Source organism: Hordeum vulgare, chromosome 2H, assembly GCF_904849725.1.
Source record: "Hordeum vulgare subsp. vulgare chromosome 2H, MorexV3_pseudomolecules_assembly, whole genome shotgun sequence".
NCBI classification, from domain to species: domain Eukaryota; kingdom Viridiplantae; phylum Streptophyta; class Magnoliopsida; order Poales; family Poaceae; genus Hordeum; species Hordeum vulgare.
The window spans coordinates 121032956-121051753 of NC_058519.1; the positions used below are offsets into that span (position 1 = coordinate 121032956).

An 18798-nucleotide genomic window follows, 5' to 3' on the forward strand; every position below is an offset into this window, starting at 1 on the left:
CGTGGGTATCCGCATACCTATTTCAATCTCGTTACCGGCAAGTCTCTTGACTTGTTCCTTAATACAAGATCCCGTGAGTTACACTTAGTCACATTGCTTACAAGGCTTGTGTGTGATGTTGTATTACCGAGTGGCCCCGAGATACCTCTCCGTCACACGGAGTGACAAATCCTAGTCTTGATCCATACTAACTCAACGGACACCTTCGGAGATACCTGTAGAGCACCTTTATAGTCACCAAGTTACGCTGCAACGTTTGATGCACACAAGGTATTCCTCCAGTGCAAGTGAGTTATATGATCTCATGGTCATAGGAATAAATATTTGACACGCAGAAAACAATAGCAATAAAACAACACGATCAATATGCTACGTTCATAGTTTGGGTCTAGTCCATCACATGATTCTCCTCATGATGTGATCGAGTTATCAAGTGACAACACTTGCATATAGTCAGAAAACCTTGACTATCATTTATCAACTGTCTAGCCAATTAGAGGCTTGCTAGGGACATTGTTTTGTCTATCTATCCACACATGTATCTATGTTTTCATTCAATACAACTATAGCATGGATAATAAACGATTATCTTTAAACAGGAAATATAATAATAACTATTTATCATTGCCTCTAGGGCATATTTCCAACAGCCCCGGCCGTCATGTCCGAACCATCAGATCGGGCGCCGCGCCTCTACAAGATTGACTTCCCCCTTTATGATGGGGCGAGCGATCCACGACCCTGGTTGACACGCTGCAACCTGTTCTTCATGGGCCAATGGACGCAGAAGGCCGACAAAACCTGGCTCGCATCCTACCACCTCACCGATGTCGCTGCATTATGGTATGGCCACCTTGAGGAAAAGCTGGGCCAGCGTCCGTCCTGGACCGAGTTTGAAAAGCTGAGTGCCAACCACTTCGGTCCGCCAACACGCGCCAACCCTTTCGGCGACCTGATCTCCACCCGCCGCTCCAGCACCGTGGTAGAATATTCCAAGCGCTTCCTAGAGAATCTCTCTTGGGAGCGCCCCATTGCCGACGATGATGAGCGGGATATCGTCACCAACAATTTGGGCAAGCCCATGAAAACTCAGGTCGAGATGCTAAAACCAACGACTTTGGACGCGACCATGGACTTAGCAATCTCCTTTGAGCATCTCAATACTATCACCAGTGCCGTAGCCGTCCACCCGACCAACGGGCACACCTAATATGGCCTTACCATACTCCTCTAGCCCCTCGCCCGCACTCGTCTTCAAAAGATTCATGCCAACCGAGATGGATGACCGGCACGCTAAGGGTCTATGCTTCAATTATGTCGAGAAGTTTTCACGGGGCAATCGCTGCAAATGGCTGTTCTACATTCAGTCCGCCAACGCAGACGACGAGAAGTTTGAGGATTTCAGGAGGCACAAATCTCCCTCTTGGCTGTCACCGACATTCCCACTAGCGACACAATGCAGGTTACTCTCTGCATCGGGGACCAAGACCTGGTAGCTTTGCATGATTCGGGAAGCACTCATAACTTCATCCACGAAGAGCTAGCCACCGTCGTCGGGCTGCCTTTCTCCTCCAATCGGCGCCTGGGAGTCACGATCTCTAATGGCGATAAGGTCACCTGCCGGGGACTCCTGTAGCAAGCTGTGATCACCATTGACAAGGAGCGCTTCGTGGTGGATCTGCATGACATTCCATTGGTTGGGTTCGACATCGTCCTCGGCACACAATTTCTCAAAACTCTTGGGCCAATTCTCTGGGATTTCATGACACAGTGGATGTCGTTTTGGCACTCGGATCACCGGGTGGAGTGGTCGGGCCTTGGTTCCCTCGGAACGCCTGCCAACCTACATGCGTGCGAAGGCAAGGATCTCCTGGACAGCCTTCTGGCCACATTCGCCGACGTTTTCACGGACCCTCAGGGTCTGCCACTGTAGCGTGCCCATGACCATCATATCCATCTTCTTCCCAGGACACCACCGGTTGCTGTCTGCCCCTACTGCTACCCAACTATTCAGAAGGACGAACTAGAGCGCCAATGTTCAGAGATGCTGGCTCATGGTCTGATCCGTCCTAGCTCTTCGGCATTTTCCTCCCCAGTTCTACTCGTCCGAAAGGATGACGGGACTTGGCTAATTCTGTATCGACTACCACGGTCTCAACCTTGTTACCATCAAGGACAAGTTTCTTATTCCCGTTGTCGATGAACTTCTGGATGAGTTGAAGGGTGCCTGATTTTTCACCAAATTGGATCTCCGGTCAGGTTACCACCAGGTTCGGATGGCCCCTGAGGATACCCACAAGACGGCGTTCCGCACACATGAGGGCCTTTTTGAGTTTTGGTGATGGCTTTTGGTTTGACCAATGCCCCAACAACATTCCAAGCACTCATGAACGACGTCCTCCGTCCCTATATTTACCAGTTTGTGCTTGTGTTCTTCGATGATATCTTGATCTACAACTTGTCCTGGTCGGATCACCTTCGTCATGTAAAACTCGTCTTGGAGGCTATGCGCAAACATCAACTGTTTCTTAAGCGCTCCAAGTGTTCTTTTGGGGAGGAAACCATGGCTTATCTGGGACACGTCATCTCCGCTGCAGGAGTTGCCATGGAAAGAGACAAGGTTCTCGCCGTTGTGGACTGGCCGGTTCCATGCAATGTCCTCGCTGTTCGAGGTTTCTTAGGTCTGGCCGGCTACTACCTCAAGTTCATCCGAGATTTTGGCACCATTGCAACTCGCCTAACCACACTCCTCAAAAAATACGGATTTCTTTGGACGCCTGCAACGACTACTGCCTTTGAGGCTCTCAAGACAACTCTTACCACTACCCCTATCCTTCAGTTGCCGAATTTTGCCGTGTCTTTCATTGTGAGGTGCGATGCCTCTGGATCAGGTTTCGGGGTAGTCCTGCATCAAGATGGGGGCGCATTTCCTATTTTAGTAAAACCAAAGCCCCGTGTCATGCTTCACTCACCGCTTACGAGCGGGAGCTCATTGGTCTGGTGCAGGCCATGCGCCACTGGCAGCCCTATCTTTGGGGACGTGCGTTCATCGTTAAAACTGACCACTACAGCCTTAAGTTTTTACTGGACCAACGCCGCGCTACCATTCCGCATCATCATTGGGTGTGTAAGCTATTGGGGTTCGACTTCATGGTGGAATATAAGCCAGGTTGTCAAAACATCATCGCCGACGCTCTTTCTTGACATGACGCTCTTGCTGGCCAGACACTCGCCATATCAGGGGCTGCTTTCAATCTCTTTGAAGCTCTTCGTCAGGCTGCTCACACAGATCCAGCGCTCATCGCATTACGGGACAACTCCAATCTGGTGAGTTGGTCCAGCCTTGGGCTCTCGTAGATGGTATTGTCACCATTTAGCAGCAGGCTTATGTGCCACCCGCGTCGCCGCTGGTCGGGGAAGTCTTGGCTGCAGCCCACGATGCGGGACATGAAGGTATCCAGAAGTCACTTCATCGTCTTCGCCGGGATTTCCATCTGCTGCAAGCAAGGGCAGCACTTCAACATCATAACCCCACCGTGTTCCCGATCGAAGAACGATCTTCAAAGGGGACAGTCACGGTCACGCACACAGTTGACAATTTTATTAGCTTATGTTTAAGTTATCTAATACTGGATGTTAACAAAATATTCCAAGTTGCCACATAACCGCGAGCACGACTTTCCGAAAGATTAAACCCTGCAGGGGTGCTCCAACTAGTCCATCACAAACGTACACGGGACGCAAAGCAATCCTCTATTACGAATCTCGTGATCTCGTGGGATTCCTTAGAGGAAAACCTCAACTCTGGGGAGAACCAAAGCTTCACCGGGATCCCTATACGCAAGATATATCGCTAAGGTAAGACAAGACTAGCAGGACCTCCCGACCTGTCGACGACCCTGCTAAGAGCCGCGTATCTCAGTCTCAGGACAAGCCGGATGAGCGATGGTTACCACGCCAAAACACCGAGTTGCCCCGGGGAGCGTAATAAGCTGCTCTGGGTTGGACCAACAGTCATGAGGAGCACTGGCCCGGGTTGTTAATTAAATTCCTCGGGGTAGATATTCCCTATGCAGATTATTATTAAGTGATTATTAAATTAACACCAATGTTGGGTCCTGTCGGACAAGCCTTAACACTACGCGATTTATCGAGGGGGTCCCCATAACAACCCTGAACGTGTTAGGAGCGATCAATATGGAATCAAACACCGGTAGTCGGTAACTATGCCGGCAATAACGGAACAAAGCACCCGGCAAAAGGCTAGGCCTTCTGTTATTTACCAAGTATATAGGTGCACTAATTAAATAAAAGAATTAAGATAATGATATCAAGCTCATGTTGTCACATGAGACAAAGCACCTGCATCTAGCAACGCTAACATTAGTAGCTGAGCAAAGCCTACTTAGCCATTCAAGTTTGCTAGGAAGGGATAAGTGTTTGGTTTCATGGCATATCAAGAGGCAATTATTTTAGTGGTAGGCAGCGAGCATATGACAAAGGAAACGTAATCTAGCAAAACAAGTCTAGAGATGGAATCAAGGTCATATCATCTTGCCTGTGATATCCTCGGCTTGGAATGGTTCTTGTTCGTCCTGCACGTACTCTCCGGAATCCACGAACTCGTTCTCTGATCCCGGTGCTACCCAACATAAGAATAACATCCAATAAACAACAGCACCTCAAGATGCAACAAGCACATGATGCATGAGATGAATATGAGCATGCATCACTATTTCTGTCACTAGCACAAGCATGAGAAGTAAATACATGTTCCTGGACAGAGATGCATCCTAAGCTATTTTTTCATGCATTAGAATGACATGATCAGATGTGTCTCGTGAAAATGATGCAAAAGCATATAAAGAACATTACAATCGGAGCTACGGATCAACGGGAATCAACGAAACAAGATATGAAGCCCTATGTGTCAAATTCATCACCACACACCCAAATGGCACAACTCTGGTCTTTCCAGGTTGCCAAGACATAAAACAAACCATGATGGATGGGGTGGAGCAAAGAACAACACCACATCATCAACTAAGCACTCACAAACATCAAAATGACAAAACTACACAATCTGCCATAAACTGCATCATAGCACTTTGTGAGCTACATGCAAAGCACCTACAACCACCCAAACATGACAAACAATATAGGTGGCTGTAGCTATCCAAGAGTACTACAATCACAAGCAATAATCACACACAAAGTAATTAAACATAGAAAGTTACAAGGCTGCAAACTTGCCCAAAAACTCACTATCTGTCTATGCTCTGAAGCATTTTGATAGCAGCCAAAACAATATCTACAGGACTCCAAATGGAATGAAATTTTACAGGGAGCTATACAAACATATCAGCTTCAACTTTCCAGTTGAAATCCAAGGCTAGATCACAACACATTGATCTGCACAACCTCATCAACAGGAGAAGAAAATATAAACAGATTCTCAGACTTAGTGAAAATCTGAGATTTTCACTAATCTGGAATTTCAGCCACATGCCTACTTTGGATGGGCACAACTTGCACATATGGATTCCAAAACATGAAATGAAACCAACATGTTGTAGAGGGGGTCACCCTCTACTACCACAACCAAGAAACAAACACATGAGCACACCACAACTCATGGAACCAAGCTCTAAACATAGAAGAAAAATGAAATATGTCATCTCCAGAAAATGTTCCAATGGCAAAAATGATTTCACCAATGGATTCCTTGGGAGATTCTACCCCAAAATCATATATACTCATGTGTGTGTGTTGCACACACACACCACAAGATATATGCACACAAGCATACCACACTACTCCACATAAGCACTCACTAGTTGCATCTACACACATGCACTTATGCTAGCATCACCACACATACACATGCACATCACCATGTGCACACATTCCACATCCACCATACACACAAATGTTACCATCACCACTACATGTACTTGACAGGAAAAGGAAAATAAAATGCACACCTCTCTTGCACTATTATTTAGGCACAAGGTGTAGCAAGTAATCAGCAAAGGAAAAATAAAAGAAAGAAAAAAATAAAAATAAAAGGGCAGGCCTGGGATTCGAACCCCAGTGCCTCTGGTTACAGCACAGAGCCCAAACCACCACACCACTTTCACTGCATTCGACATAGAGAGGGGATCGAATAGGGTAAGGTGTCCCGTGTGGCTACAGTGTCAAAAAAAATCAAAACAAAAGGTGCCGAGGGGGGGATTCGAACCCACGCCCTCTCATCAGGCACACAACACCAGTACCACTACGCTACGGATCGGCAACTGACAGAGAAGGGGAAGTAACTCTGAAGAGGATCCCCTTCGTGCAACACCACTGCCCGATGACGGCCGGAATAGGGGAAGGTGCTCGCCGGCGTTGTGCTACGAATTGAGCTACGACTCCTGTATGGAAGGTTGCTTGGGCAACCACGGTTCCATTTCTACCGCGACTACTGCCCGAGAGGCCCTACGTCGATGGATCCACGACGAGCGGCGGCTCCGGCGACAGAGGCGACACGCCGACGATTCTACAGCTACGGCTCTCGATCTAGGACAGGGAGGAAGGAGGAGGAGTACTACCTCATGTACGGGTCGAGGAGGAAGCGCCCGTAGAGGAAGTAGTAGGAAGAAGCGCGCGGAGAAGGTTCTCGTCGTAGAAGAGGCGCCGTCGGGATGAAGAGGAAGCAGAGGCGATGAAGACGATCCAGCGATGGGAACGAGCTCCTGGATGACGCTGCAAGCTTCCGGACCCTTCGACGAGGAGGAAGCAGCAACACAGCGACGGCGACAATGACCTTCACGGCTCGGCCATGGCGGAGCCCGATCCACTTACCTTTCGTCGTCGACAGAGAGAGGAGGAAGATGGGATTGGAAGTGGCGGCGGCGGAGGAGGAACCCTAGCCAAGGCACGGACGCCAAGGGGGTTAAATAGGGCGATGGGGGAAGAGAGGGACGCGGCGCGGCCATGTGCGCGACACTCTCCGGTGTAAAGAGAGGGGAACGGACCAGGGAGGATGACGAGCGGGACCCAGTGCCTTGCTGGAAAGCGAGGAAGAAGAGAGGGACGCGCCCTGGGCTTGCGAGAGAGAGGGAACATGCTGACTAGGTGGGAGGTGGCCCATCTAGTGGCGACAGATAGAGAAGAAGGCTCCCTGGACTAATTCCTATTTAAACAAAACAGATAAGGAAAAAAAATAGACACATGGCTTTCTGTTGTGGATAAAATCAAACTAAAAATGTCCCTGGTCATGAAAATAAATGACCTATTTAAATAAAATACAAATGGAATTTATGGAGCAACTTAAATAAATACAAAACAACAATTTAGTTTCTGTTTTGTGGTTTATTTGCACCTTTAGAACACTTACCAAAACACCAAATCTAGCACTCCAATATCCCCACAATATATCCCAAACATAGGACATTTTTAAAACAGGTTAGGAGTAAAGGGGAATTTTGGATTAGAAATAAAGAGAGAAAGGGGTTTAGAAAATGATAAGCCACCACCTATGCTATGTCTACTAGCCACATCACCACAAGGTAACCACACATCTCACAAGAACACAATGCAATTACAAGGACAAGACATGGCATGAAACAATATGGTATGCATGCATGCAAGGAAGAAAATAAAGGACACATGAAATCATACAAGCATAGGACACTCTCATATCAATGACAAGGTGGTCCCACATAAGAAGGTTCCAAAAGGGGAAGGCTCAAAAAGCCCTAAACCTCAAGTATATATAGGAGGAGCCAAGGGATGGGGCTTGCCCTTGGGGCGCCGGCCGAAGGAAGGAGGATCCTTCTCCAAGTCGGTTTGGAGGGAGGAGTCCCTTCCTTCCTTCCCACCTCCTATTTTTTTCTTTCTTTCCCTTTTTTTCTTTCTCCTTGATTTTTTTCTTCTCTTGGACGAAATAGCCCACTTGGGCTGGCCTCACCAGCCCACTAAGGGCTGGTGCGCCACCCTTGGGCTATTAGCTTCATTCCCGCGTGGGTGAGCCCCTCCCGGTAAAAACCCGGAACCCATTCGTCACTCCCGGTACACTGCCGGCAATGCCCGAAATCTTTCCGGAGGCCAAATGAAATAATCCTATATATCAATCTTCGTTTCTGAACCATTCCGGAAACCCTTGTGATGTCCGTGATCTCATCCGGGACTCCGAACAAACCTTCGGTCACCAACACCTATAACTCAACTATACCGAAACATCACCGAACCTTAAGTGTGCAGACCCTGCGGGTTCGAGAACTATGCATACATGACCTGAGACACTCCCCGGTCAATATCCAACAATGGTACTTGGATGTCCATATTGGATCCTACATATTCTATGAAGATCTTATCGGTTGAACATCTGTGCCAAGGATTCATATAATCTCGTATACCGTTCCCTTTGTCCTTCGGTATGTTACTTGCCCGAGATTTGATCATCGGTATCCCTATACCTATTTCAATCTCATTACCGGCAAGTCTCTTTACTCGTTCCGTAATACAAGATCCCGTGACTAACACTTTAGTCACATTGGTTGCAAGGCTTGTATGTGATGTTGTATTACCGAGTGGGCCCCGAGATACCTCTTCGTCACACGGAGTGATAAATCCCAGTCTTGATCCATGCTAACTCAACGGACACCTTCAGAGATACCTGTAGAGCACCTTTATAGTCACCCAGCAACGTTGCGACGTTTGATATACACAAGGTATTCCTCCGGTGTCAGTGAGTTACATGATCTCATGGTCATAGGAATGAATACTTGACACGCAGAAAACAATAGCAACAAAATGACACGATCACATGCTACGTTTATAGTTTGGGTCTTGTCCATCACATCATTCTCCCAATGATGTGATCCAGTCATCAAGTGACAACACTTCCATATGGTTAGAAAACCTTAACCATCCTTGATCAACTGACTAGTCAACTAGAGGCTTACTAGGGACATTGTTTTGTTTATATATATCCACACATGTATCTATGCTTTCATTCAATACAATTATAACATAGATAATAAACGATTATCTTGAAACAGGAAATATAATAATAACTATTTTATTATTACCTATAGGGCATATTTCCAACAGAGAGCCCATGTACCAAATGGACCAAAGAGGATTTAGATGGTTCTGGCCCACATGTGAAAATTCCCTTCAAAACCGTACGAGTCCCTCTATGCTAAACGAGACCTAAGGGCTTGTTTGGTTAATCCCTCCTACACGGGATTGTAGAGGATTGAAGGAGATTAAGGTTGATTTTAACTTATATAAAGGATGAAATCCTTTTTAATCCCCTTCAAACCCATCAAATTTCAAGAAACCAAACAAGCTCTAAGGGGAAGGAGAGACGTGGGGGAAGAGAATTTGACAAATACGAAAGGAATGGAAAGGCATAGATCATGGGATCCATCTCACTCAAATCGAATGGCTGCTAGCCGACCAGCCGGCCCGTCGGAGCCTAGCAATGGCCTTTTCATTTTGCTTTTATTGAGAGCCATAATCGCTATTTTCGAGAATCAACTTGCCAACTTTGCGCTTATTTCACATGCAGGTTGTTTGCAAAAAAAGAAAAAAAAAGGAAAAGAAAAGAGAATCAACTTGCAAAATGTTGAACTAGATCGATCAGCTTGCCGCCTGCAGGTTGATCGGTTTCCCGACCGTGAAGCCGCCGTCCACCACTAGGTTATGGCCAGTGACATACTTGGCCTCGTCGGACGCGAGGTATACGGCAGCCCTCGCCACGTCCTCGGCCTCCAGCACGGCCCCATGGAGCTCGCTCATGCCCCTCTCCACCATCCGCTTCAGCGCCTCGTCGCCGACGCCCGGGTGCGCCCTCGCCAGCGACCGGACCAGCAGCGGCGTCGCGATGGCGTGCGGCGAGATGGCGTTGACGCGCACGCCGTCGCGCGCCAGCTCCTCCGCCACCAGCCGCACCACGCCCACCACCGCCGCCTTGGAGAGGCTGTACGGGAGCGCGGCGACCCCGCCCATCATCCCCGTGGTGCTCCCCGTGCAGAGGATGCAGCCGCTGCGCAGGGGCACCATGACGCGCGCGGCGTGCTTGACGGCGGCCACCGCGGAGCGCGCGTTGGCCGCCATGACGCGGTCGAAGTCGGCGAGGTCGAGCGCGGCCAGGGGCGCCGGCGCCGAGGACCCGGAGACGCCGGCGTTGCTGTAGAGGACGTCGAGCCGGCCGTGGCGCGCCACGGCGAGGTCCACCGCCGCGGCGATCTGCGCCTCGTCGGTCACGTCGCAGCGGGTGTACTCCGCGCCCGGGCCGAGCTCGGCCGCCACGGAGCGGCCCACGTCGTCCTGGATGTCCGCGAGGATGACCTTGGCGCCGTTCCGGATGAACTCGACGGCCGTCGCCTTGCCGATGCCGCTGGCCGCGCCGGTGATCACGGCGACCTTGCCGGCCAGCCTCTGGCAGCTGGACGCCGTCGAGAAGTGAATGGCCAAGCCACGCAACCATGTCCCCGCAGCTCTGCTCTTCATTGCTCCGAGCATCGTAGCAGATGCCGCACGGAGCTTCGATCTCCCTGAGCAAAGCTGATCTTCGAGGCTCTGACTGAGCCGAGAGTTCCGTGTGAGTTATTATAGACCTTGTCGCGTTCGCATCGTTCATGTGTCCGGTCTGTCCAGTTCATGTGATAAATTAAATTAGGAACCACGGCTGCTCATGTTGCTGTCGGCTTTGGTGTGCATGTTACGGCTGCTCAGCAGACAACGCCACCGGCGACGGCATTGCCACGTTCTCTCGCCCATTGGTCTAGGTCACCGACTGTTTCTCTTTCTCAACCAACAACTCGTGTTTTCAACCGTTGCGCCTTGTCTGGACGCGCAGCGTGTCCAGAACCATCACTTCTTTCAAGTTTTACTTTGGCACAGCGGCCGACGTCGCGCATGGGCTGGGATTCAAGGGACTAAAACTAGTTCGATTAAAACTAATCTTTTTAAGAGGCTAAAGTTTCAAGCATCCCTGATTAAAGAGAGGCTAAAATTAGTCTTTAGGTTAAAATATTTTAGTCAGGGTTATCCCTACTAAAATATGCATTAGTCCTCTCTCTCCTCATTTAACTTCTCAGACAAGTTTTGGATTGAAGAGTTTGGAGGATAATAAATGCTCATTAACTTGATTTTAGTCTTTTTAGTATTTGGATCCAAGCATGGGTGAGGCTAGCAAGTTTTAGTCTCATTACTTTTAGTCATGGGACTAAAACGTATCCAAGCACCCTCTAATAAACGACACGGAAACAAGAGTGGTTGCTGCCTAGTGCAGGGCAGGTGGTGCTGTGACTGCGTAGATAGGAGAGTGATGTGGGCTGTTGACTAGTCTATTTAAAAAGAAATGGGAATCGACGCGCTGGTCGTCCCCTCACGCGCGTGGATCCATGCAATATTTTTCCATCCGCGTGCTTCGCTGGTTAGTGGATGTAACATTTTTCGTCTAAATATGTTGTAACCAGCGTCATATTTGCTGCAAGTGTTTTTTACTATTTTTTGTCCCAGTAAAAAAACTACATATACGTTTGGTTACAACTCCAGTTCGTCGGATTTTTCGTTACAATTGATGTATTTTACTTTTGGTACAACCGTGTTAATTTTTGCTACAACCGGCATCATGTTTTGTTGCAACCATTCACTAAAAAGTTGCATACACATCACGTAAATATTTGCTACAACCGGCGTTTGACTTTTGCTACCACGCACCATCAGCTTCGTTTTTTTGCTACGATCACGTAGATATTTTTTTCACTACAAATTTTGTTTTATGTTGCAACCGTTGAAAAAATTGCTGCATCGCATCGAAATTTTGATGCATAGGGAAAAAAATGTTGCATGCGGATCCAACGGTGCGGACGACGCGGGGTTGGTGGATTCTGCGGCTCGCGCGCGGCCGACCGAAAGTTTGGGCCGGCACGCCGGCGCAGATCACTCCCCGAAAGAAATTGATGTACTATCTCCGTAAAGGCCAGTGCTCTGCGTCGGTCGAAACTTTCGGCCGGCCCCGTGCGGGGCCACACGATCTACCTACCGTCGTGTGTCCGCACCGTTAGATTACCATGCAATATTTTTTATCCGATGCAATAAAATTTCAACGCGATGCAGCAATTTTCGTCAACGGTTGCAACAAAAAAAATTATGGCAAACAAAATATCTACGTGATCGTAGCAAAAAAACAAAGCTGATGGTGCGTGGTAGCAAAAGTTAAACGCCGGTTGTAACAAATATCTACGTGAACGTGGATGCAACTTTTTTACTGAATGGTTGCAGCAAAAAATGATGCTGGTTGTAGCAAAAATTAACACGGTTATAGCAAAAATAAAAAACACCGATTGTAACGAAAAATCCGACGAACTAGAGTTGCAACCAAACATATATGCAACTTTTTTACTGGACAAATGTAGCAAATAAAAAACGCTTGTAGCAAATATGAATGCTGGTTGCAATAATTTAGACAGAAAAAAAATGCATGCCTAATCAGTGCTCAGCGTGCGGGTCGCTGCGGTCGACCGAACGATTCGGCCGGCGCACCGGCCAGAAACGTTTCCCCTCCGTAAACTAATACTTCTTTCATCCTAAATTTTGTATGTTAGGTTTGTTTAAAAATAAATGTATCCAAATACTAAAACATGACTTGATATATTTATATCTAGATAAATGTAAGATTGAGACGGAGGGAGTATAAGTTTAGATCATTATCTTAATTATTTAAACACTCTTATATTAATTTATTATTTTTTGTAAAATTTACACACAACCTTACTATTTTTAAGAAATTTAAGTACTAGGATTAGTGCTCTTTCTGCCCGATGTTATTTGTGGGAGAAATAGATTTACAATATCTTCCCTGGAAGCCCAAATTGTCCGAATGCTCCAAGACATGTAAAATTGCAATGCGACCTGCACCCTCGACGCGTCGAATATATCTTCAACTACAACTACTGTAACCTAGATGTGTGTTAGATGGGACTTACGAGGTGTACCTCACCACGAGGTCACGGATTCGATCCCTACATGGCATCTTAGTAGTCAGCATAAATGTCCAAAATAAGGGTATAAATTAAGGATTCTTTCACAATTGGAAAAAGTCTGTGAATTTGATGAACCTTTGGGGTGAAAAATGAAATTAACTCTTCATTTTGGAAATTCATGAACAAGCTTACTACTTTACTAGGACTCATAATTCCATAAATCGGTAGCTAATGACGAGCTATTGTTTCGTTTCCATGAACAAGCTTACAATTTTGTTTCTCTGTTCTCTCTTTTATTTTTCGTTTGGGCTTTCTTGTGATGTGACTCCAGCAACTTGGATGTATTAATTGGTTGCTTTGTAATATAATGCGGGGAAAACTTTTTTTTGTCAATGACGAGCTCATCAACTCCCTGGGCAAACAGTAAACTCAAATACAATAACAACAAAAAATAATAAAAAAGAATTTTTGTATGAAAAGTTGCATGTAACTTTTTTTTGACAAAGTGTGAATGTTATTACTTAAAATGAAGTATCAAGAGGGTACAACTAAAATGAGGACACACTCAGCCTATATATAGCCAACGTACACACAATCAATAGCAACAAACACACATAAAACCTACCAGCAAATGAAAAATCATATAAAACCAAAACTATGCCTAAGCAAACAAAAATTAAAAACAAGAAACATCAAATTCACGATCGGCAAACTACGTCAATGACCATATTCGCATCAGACATCTCATGACACCACAAGGACGACCAGGCTTTCCAATGACAACACCTTTAGAAGGGAAGCGTCATTTGAACGTTGTCGTCATCATTTTTGCACGATCCTAGCAACTGCATGCTTTGGAATAGCAATCGACTACCACTGATGCACAATCATACCCTCTACTTCAAGTCATCGTCAATAGATTGCATCTCCAATTGAAGACAACCATTAGATTTGAAAAAAGTAAACCTCACAAAGATCTTTTGGTGGCCAACACAATCCACTACGAGGTCGTCGCCGCATGACAGAGTGGTCGTTAGAGCATCTACAACTGGACCTCTCAAACCCACCTTAAACGCCCAGGCAGGCCGTCGGGCCACTATTCGGTCACAAAATATCGACCCACACTACAGGAATCACACATTTTGCCGTGAGGACGCTAGAGATGGCAAAGAGAGAATTACAGAAGGCAAAAATTTAATGTCAGCTCATGACGACAAATACTGTTGGCGTCCACCATACCCGCAAATGGTAGTTTTGCCATCAACATTTTTCTGGTAGACGGCAAAAAAATTGCCATAGTAAAAATGGTTTGCCGTCAGCTATTACGAGGTAGACGACAAAAATTACAATCTGACAGAACTGCCCGCTAACGGACGGTGCCAACTCTTTGCCGTCAGCCTAACTGAATGCCAGATGGAAAAAGACGGTTTTGCCTCATCTGTTGCCAATACCAAACGGCAAAGAATTTTAGTTTATTTAAGGAAAATATAAACAATAATATAGACAACATGGTCGAAAGCATATGCAAAATCTTTCGTTGAGATCCCACAACCAATAGTATGAAGAACGAACGGATTTTACAACACAGAACCAGTTATTTACACATTACATCCATGGCCGCTCACTGATCCAACAAACAAAATACTATATTTCAACTTCTTAAAAAACTTATCTATTTCACGTCGGAGAACAACAGAACAATCGTAGCCGGAAGTGGAGGGCTCCGTGCCGCTGAAGGTGGAGGGATCCATGCCGCCGGAAGTGGAGGGCTCCATGCCGTTGGAGAGGCCAAGATCCGTGCCGCTAGTGCACAATGGGCCGGCGAGGTGGTTCCCCTATCATGGCCGCAGCTCATCCATAGACGATGTCGACGTTGTCGTCGAGTGGCGAGGGCGGAGGAGAGGAGATATCGCAGGAGGAAGGAGGAGAAGGAACCCATCGCCGCCCGACCCGGCTCGCCTAGTGATACGTCTCCAACGTATATATAATTTTTGATTGTTCCATGCTATTATATTATCTGTTTTGAATGTTTTATATGCATTAATATGGTGTTTTATATTATTTTTGGGACTAACCTATTAATCTAGAGCCTAGTATGAGTTTCTGTTTTTCCACATTTTTGAATATTGCAGATAAGGAATATTAAACGGAGTCCAAACGGAACAAAATCTTCGGAAAGATTTTTCTTGGACCAGAAGACACCCATGAGATTTGGAGTAGGGGGCAAGGCACTTTCCGGGAGGCCACAATCCTGCAGGGTGCGCCCTAGGGGGGGTGTGGCCGTGTTGGAAATATGCCCTAGATGCAATAATAAATTGTTTATTATTATATTTCCTTGTTCATGATAATCGTTTATTATCCATGCTAGAATTGTATTGATTGGAAACTCAAATACATGTGTGGATACATAGACAACACACTGTCCCTAGTGAGCCTCTAGTTGACTAGCTCGTTGATCAAAGATGGTCAAGGTTTCCTTCCCATAGGCAAGTGTTGTCACTTTTTAACGAGATCACATCATTAGGAGAATGATGTGATGGACAAGACCCAAACTATAAACATAGCATATGATCATGTCAGTTTATTGCTACTGTTTTTCTGCATGTCAATGTAGTTGTTTCTATGACCATGAGATCATGCAACTTCCGGACACCGGAGGAAACCTTGTGTATATCAAACGTCGCAATGTTACTGGGTGACTATAAAGGTGCTCTACAAGTATCTCTAAAGGTGTCTGTTGGGTTGGCATGGATCAAGACTGGAATTTGTCACTCCGTGTGACGGAGAGGTATCTCGGGGCCCACTCGATAATACAACATCACAACAAGCCTTGCAAGCAATGTGACTAAGGAGTTAGTTACGAGATCTTGTATTACGGAATGAGTAAAGAGACTTGCCGGTAACGATATTGAACGAGGTATGGAGATACCGACGATCGAATCTCGGGCAAGTAACATACCGAAGGACAAAGGGAACAACATATGGGATTAACTGAATCCTTGACATAGAGGTTCAACCGATAGAGATCTTGGCAGAATATGTAGGAGCCAATATGGACATCCATGTCCTGCTATTGGTTATTGACCGAAGAATGTCTCAGGTCATGTCTGCATAGTTCTCGAACCCGCAGGGTCTGCACACTTAAGGTTCAGTGATGTTTCGATATAGTTGAGTTATAGGTGTTGGTAACCGGAAGTTTTACGGAGTCCTGGATGAGATCCCGGACGTCACAAGGAGCTCTGGAAGGGTCCGGAGGTAAAGGTTGATATATAGGAATTCCTGTTTTGGTAACCAGAAAAGTTTCGGGCTCATCGGTAGTGTACCGGGATTGCCGGAAGGGTACTGGGGACCATCGGGAGGGGTGTCACGCCCCGAGGCGCCTTATGGGCTGTGGGAGGATACAAGCCAGCCCCTAGCGGGCTGACATAAGCTCCCACTAAGGTCCATGAGGTTTGAGAGGCAAAAACCCAAAGGTGGAAAAGGTGGAAAGGTTTCCAAGTGGAAAGGAGGAATCCTACTCCTACTAGGATTGGAGTAGGACTCCTCCACCTCCTATTTCGGCAAAACCTTGAGGGTTTGAGGCTGCCTCCTCCCCTCCCTCCTATATATACTAGAGGAATTGAGGGTTTTGGAGACACACAATTTCAGCCACGTGCTACCCTCTCCTCTAGTTTGTAGTTCTTCCTCTAGATCGGATTTCTACGGTGCTTAGGCAAAGCCCTGCAGGAATAGATCACCACCATCACTGGCGCGTCATCACACTGCCGGAGAACTCATCTACTTCCCCGTCACTCTTGCTGGATCGAGAAGGCGGGGGTCGTCATCGAGCTGTATGTGTGCTGAACGTGGAGGTGTCGTCCGTTCGGCACTAGATCGGGATGGACCGTGATGGGATCGCGAGACGGGCTGCGATTTGAATCGCGAAGATGTTCCACTACATCAACCGCGTTATCTATGCTTTCGCTTAGCGATCTACAAGGGTATGTAGATTCACTCTCCCCTATCATAGATGATCATCACCATGGATAGTTATTGCGTGTGCGTATGATTTTTTTTGTTTCCCATGCTAAGTTCCCCAACAGGCCCCGCCCCCTGGCTTGTGGGCCCCCTACAGGTCTCCTAACCCTATTTCTTGGCCTATAAATTCCCAAATATTTCCGTATCGCCAAAAAGAGCCACTAAAATACCTTTACGCCGCTGGGAGCCTCTGTTCCCAAGAGATCCAATCTGGGAGCCTTTTCCGTTAATCTGCGGGAGAGGGAATTGATCATGGAGGGCATCTACATCAACTCGATTGCCCCTCCGATGATGTGTGAGTAGTTCACCACAGACCTATGGGTCCATAGCTAGTAGCTAGATGGTTTCTTCTCTCTCTTTGATCTTCAATACCATGTTCTTCATGATCTTCATGGAGATCTATCCGATGTAATACTCTTTTGCGGTGTGTTTGTCGAGATTTGATGAATTGTGAGTTTATGTTGAGATTATCTATGAATATTATTTCAGTCTCTTATGAATTCCTATATGCATGATTTCATATCTTTGCAAGTCTCTTAGAATTATTGGTTTGGTTTGGCCAACTAGATTGGTAATTATTGCAATGGGAGAAGTGCTTAGTTTTGGGTTCAATCTTGCGGTGTCCTCACTCAGTGACAGTAGGGGTAGCGAGGCACGTGTTGTATTGTTGCCATTAAGGGTAAAAAGATGGGGTTTTCATCATATTGCTTGAGTTTATACCTCTACATCATGTCATCTTACTTAAGGTGTTACTCTGTTCTTCATGAACTTAATACTCTAGATGCAGACAGGAGTCGGTCGATGTGTGGAGTAATAGTAGTAGATGCAGAATCGTTCCGGTCTACTTGATACGGTCGTGATGCCTATATTCATAATCATTGCCTTAGATATCTTCATAATTATTTGCTTTTCTATCAATTGCTCGACAGTAATTTGTTCACCCATCGTATTATTTTCCTTTATGAGAGAAGCCTCTAGTGAAACCTATGGCCCCCGGGTCTATTTTCCATATTATATTTTCAGATCTATAAACCAAAAATACTTTGCTGCAATTTATTTACTTTTGTTTCCGCAATATGTTATATCTATCTCTATCAGATCTCATCCTTGCAAATAACTCTGAAGGGATTGACAACCCCTTGATAGCGTTGGGTGCAAGTGTTTGATTCTTTGTGTAGGTACTACCATTGGGGCCTTGCTTGTCCCTCCTACTGGATTGATAGTTTGGTTGTCAACGAACTTAGGGAAATACTTATATACTTTGCTGCATCACCCTTTCCTCTTCAAGGAAACACCAACGCAAGCTCAAGAGGTAGCAAGAAGGATTTCTGGTGCCGTTGCGGGGGAGGTTAGGTAAGCGGCACTCGCATCCCGTCAATGAAGCTCATTTCTGGCCCCGTTGTGTGGGAGGATACATGACAAGATCACGCGTACCAAGTACCCATCACAAACTCGTATCTTGCATTTACTTTATTTGCCATTTGCCTCTCGTTTTCCTCTCCCCCACTTCTAAAATGATTTTTAGAAAATACCAAAACAATTTGCCTTTTTATTCGCCCTTTTTCCGTTCGTCTTTTTGTTTGGTTGCTTGTGTGCTAGATTGCTTGCTTTTTCATGATGGCTCAAGAGAATACAAAGTTATGTGACTTTTCCACTACTAATAATATTGATTTTATTAGTACTCCGATTGCTCCCGCCACTAGTGCGGAATCTTGTGAAATTAATGCCGCTTTGCTCAATCTTGTTATGAAAGAACAATTTTCTGTCCTTCCTAGTGAAGATGTCGCATCCCATC

The 18798-nt window shown here is 46.2% G+C and overlaps 1 protein-coding gene across 1 annotated transcript; it reads right to left on the reverse strand.

The window, feature by feature from the left end:
- Nucleotides 1-9426: 9426 nt before the first annotated feature.
- LOC123429756 (momilactone A synthase-like) lies at nt 9427-10610 on the reverse strand. Its single transcript, XM_045113756.1, has one exon. The coding sequence runs from the start codon at nt 10516-10518 to the stop codon at nt 9634-9636; it is 885 nt and encodes a 294-aa protein (XP_044969691.1). The 5' UTR covers nt 10519-10610; the 3' UTR covers nt 9427-9633.
- Nucleotides 10611-18798: the final 8188 nt, after the last annotated feature.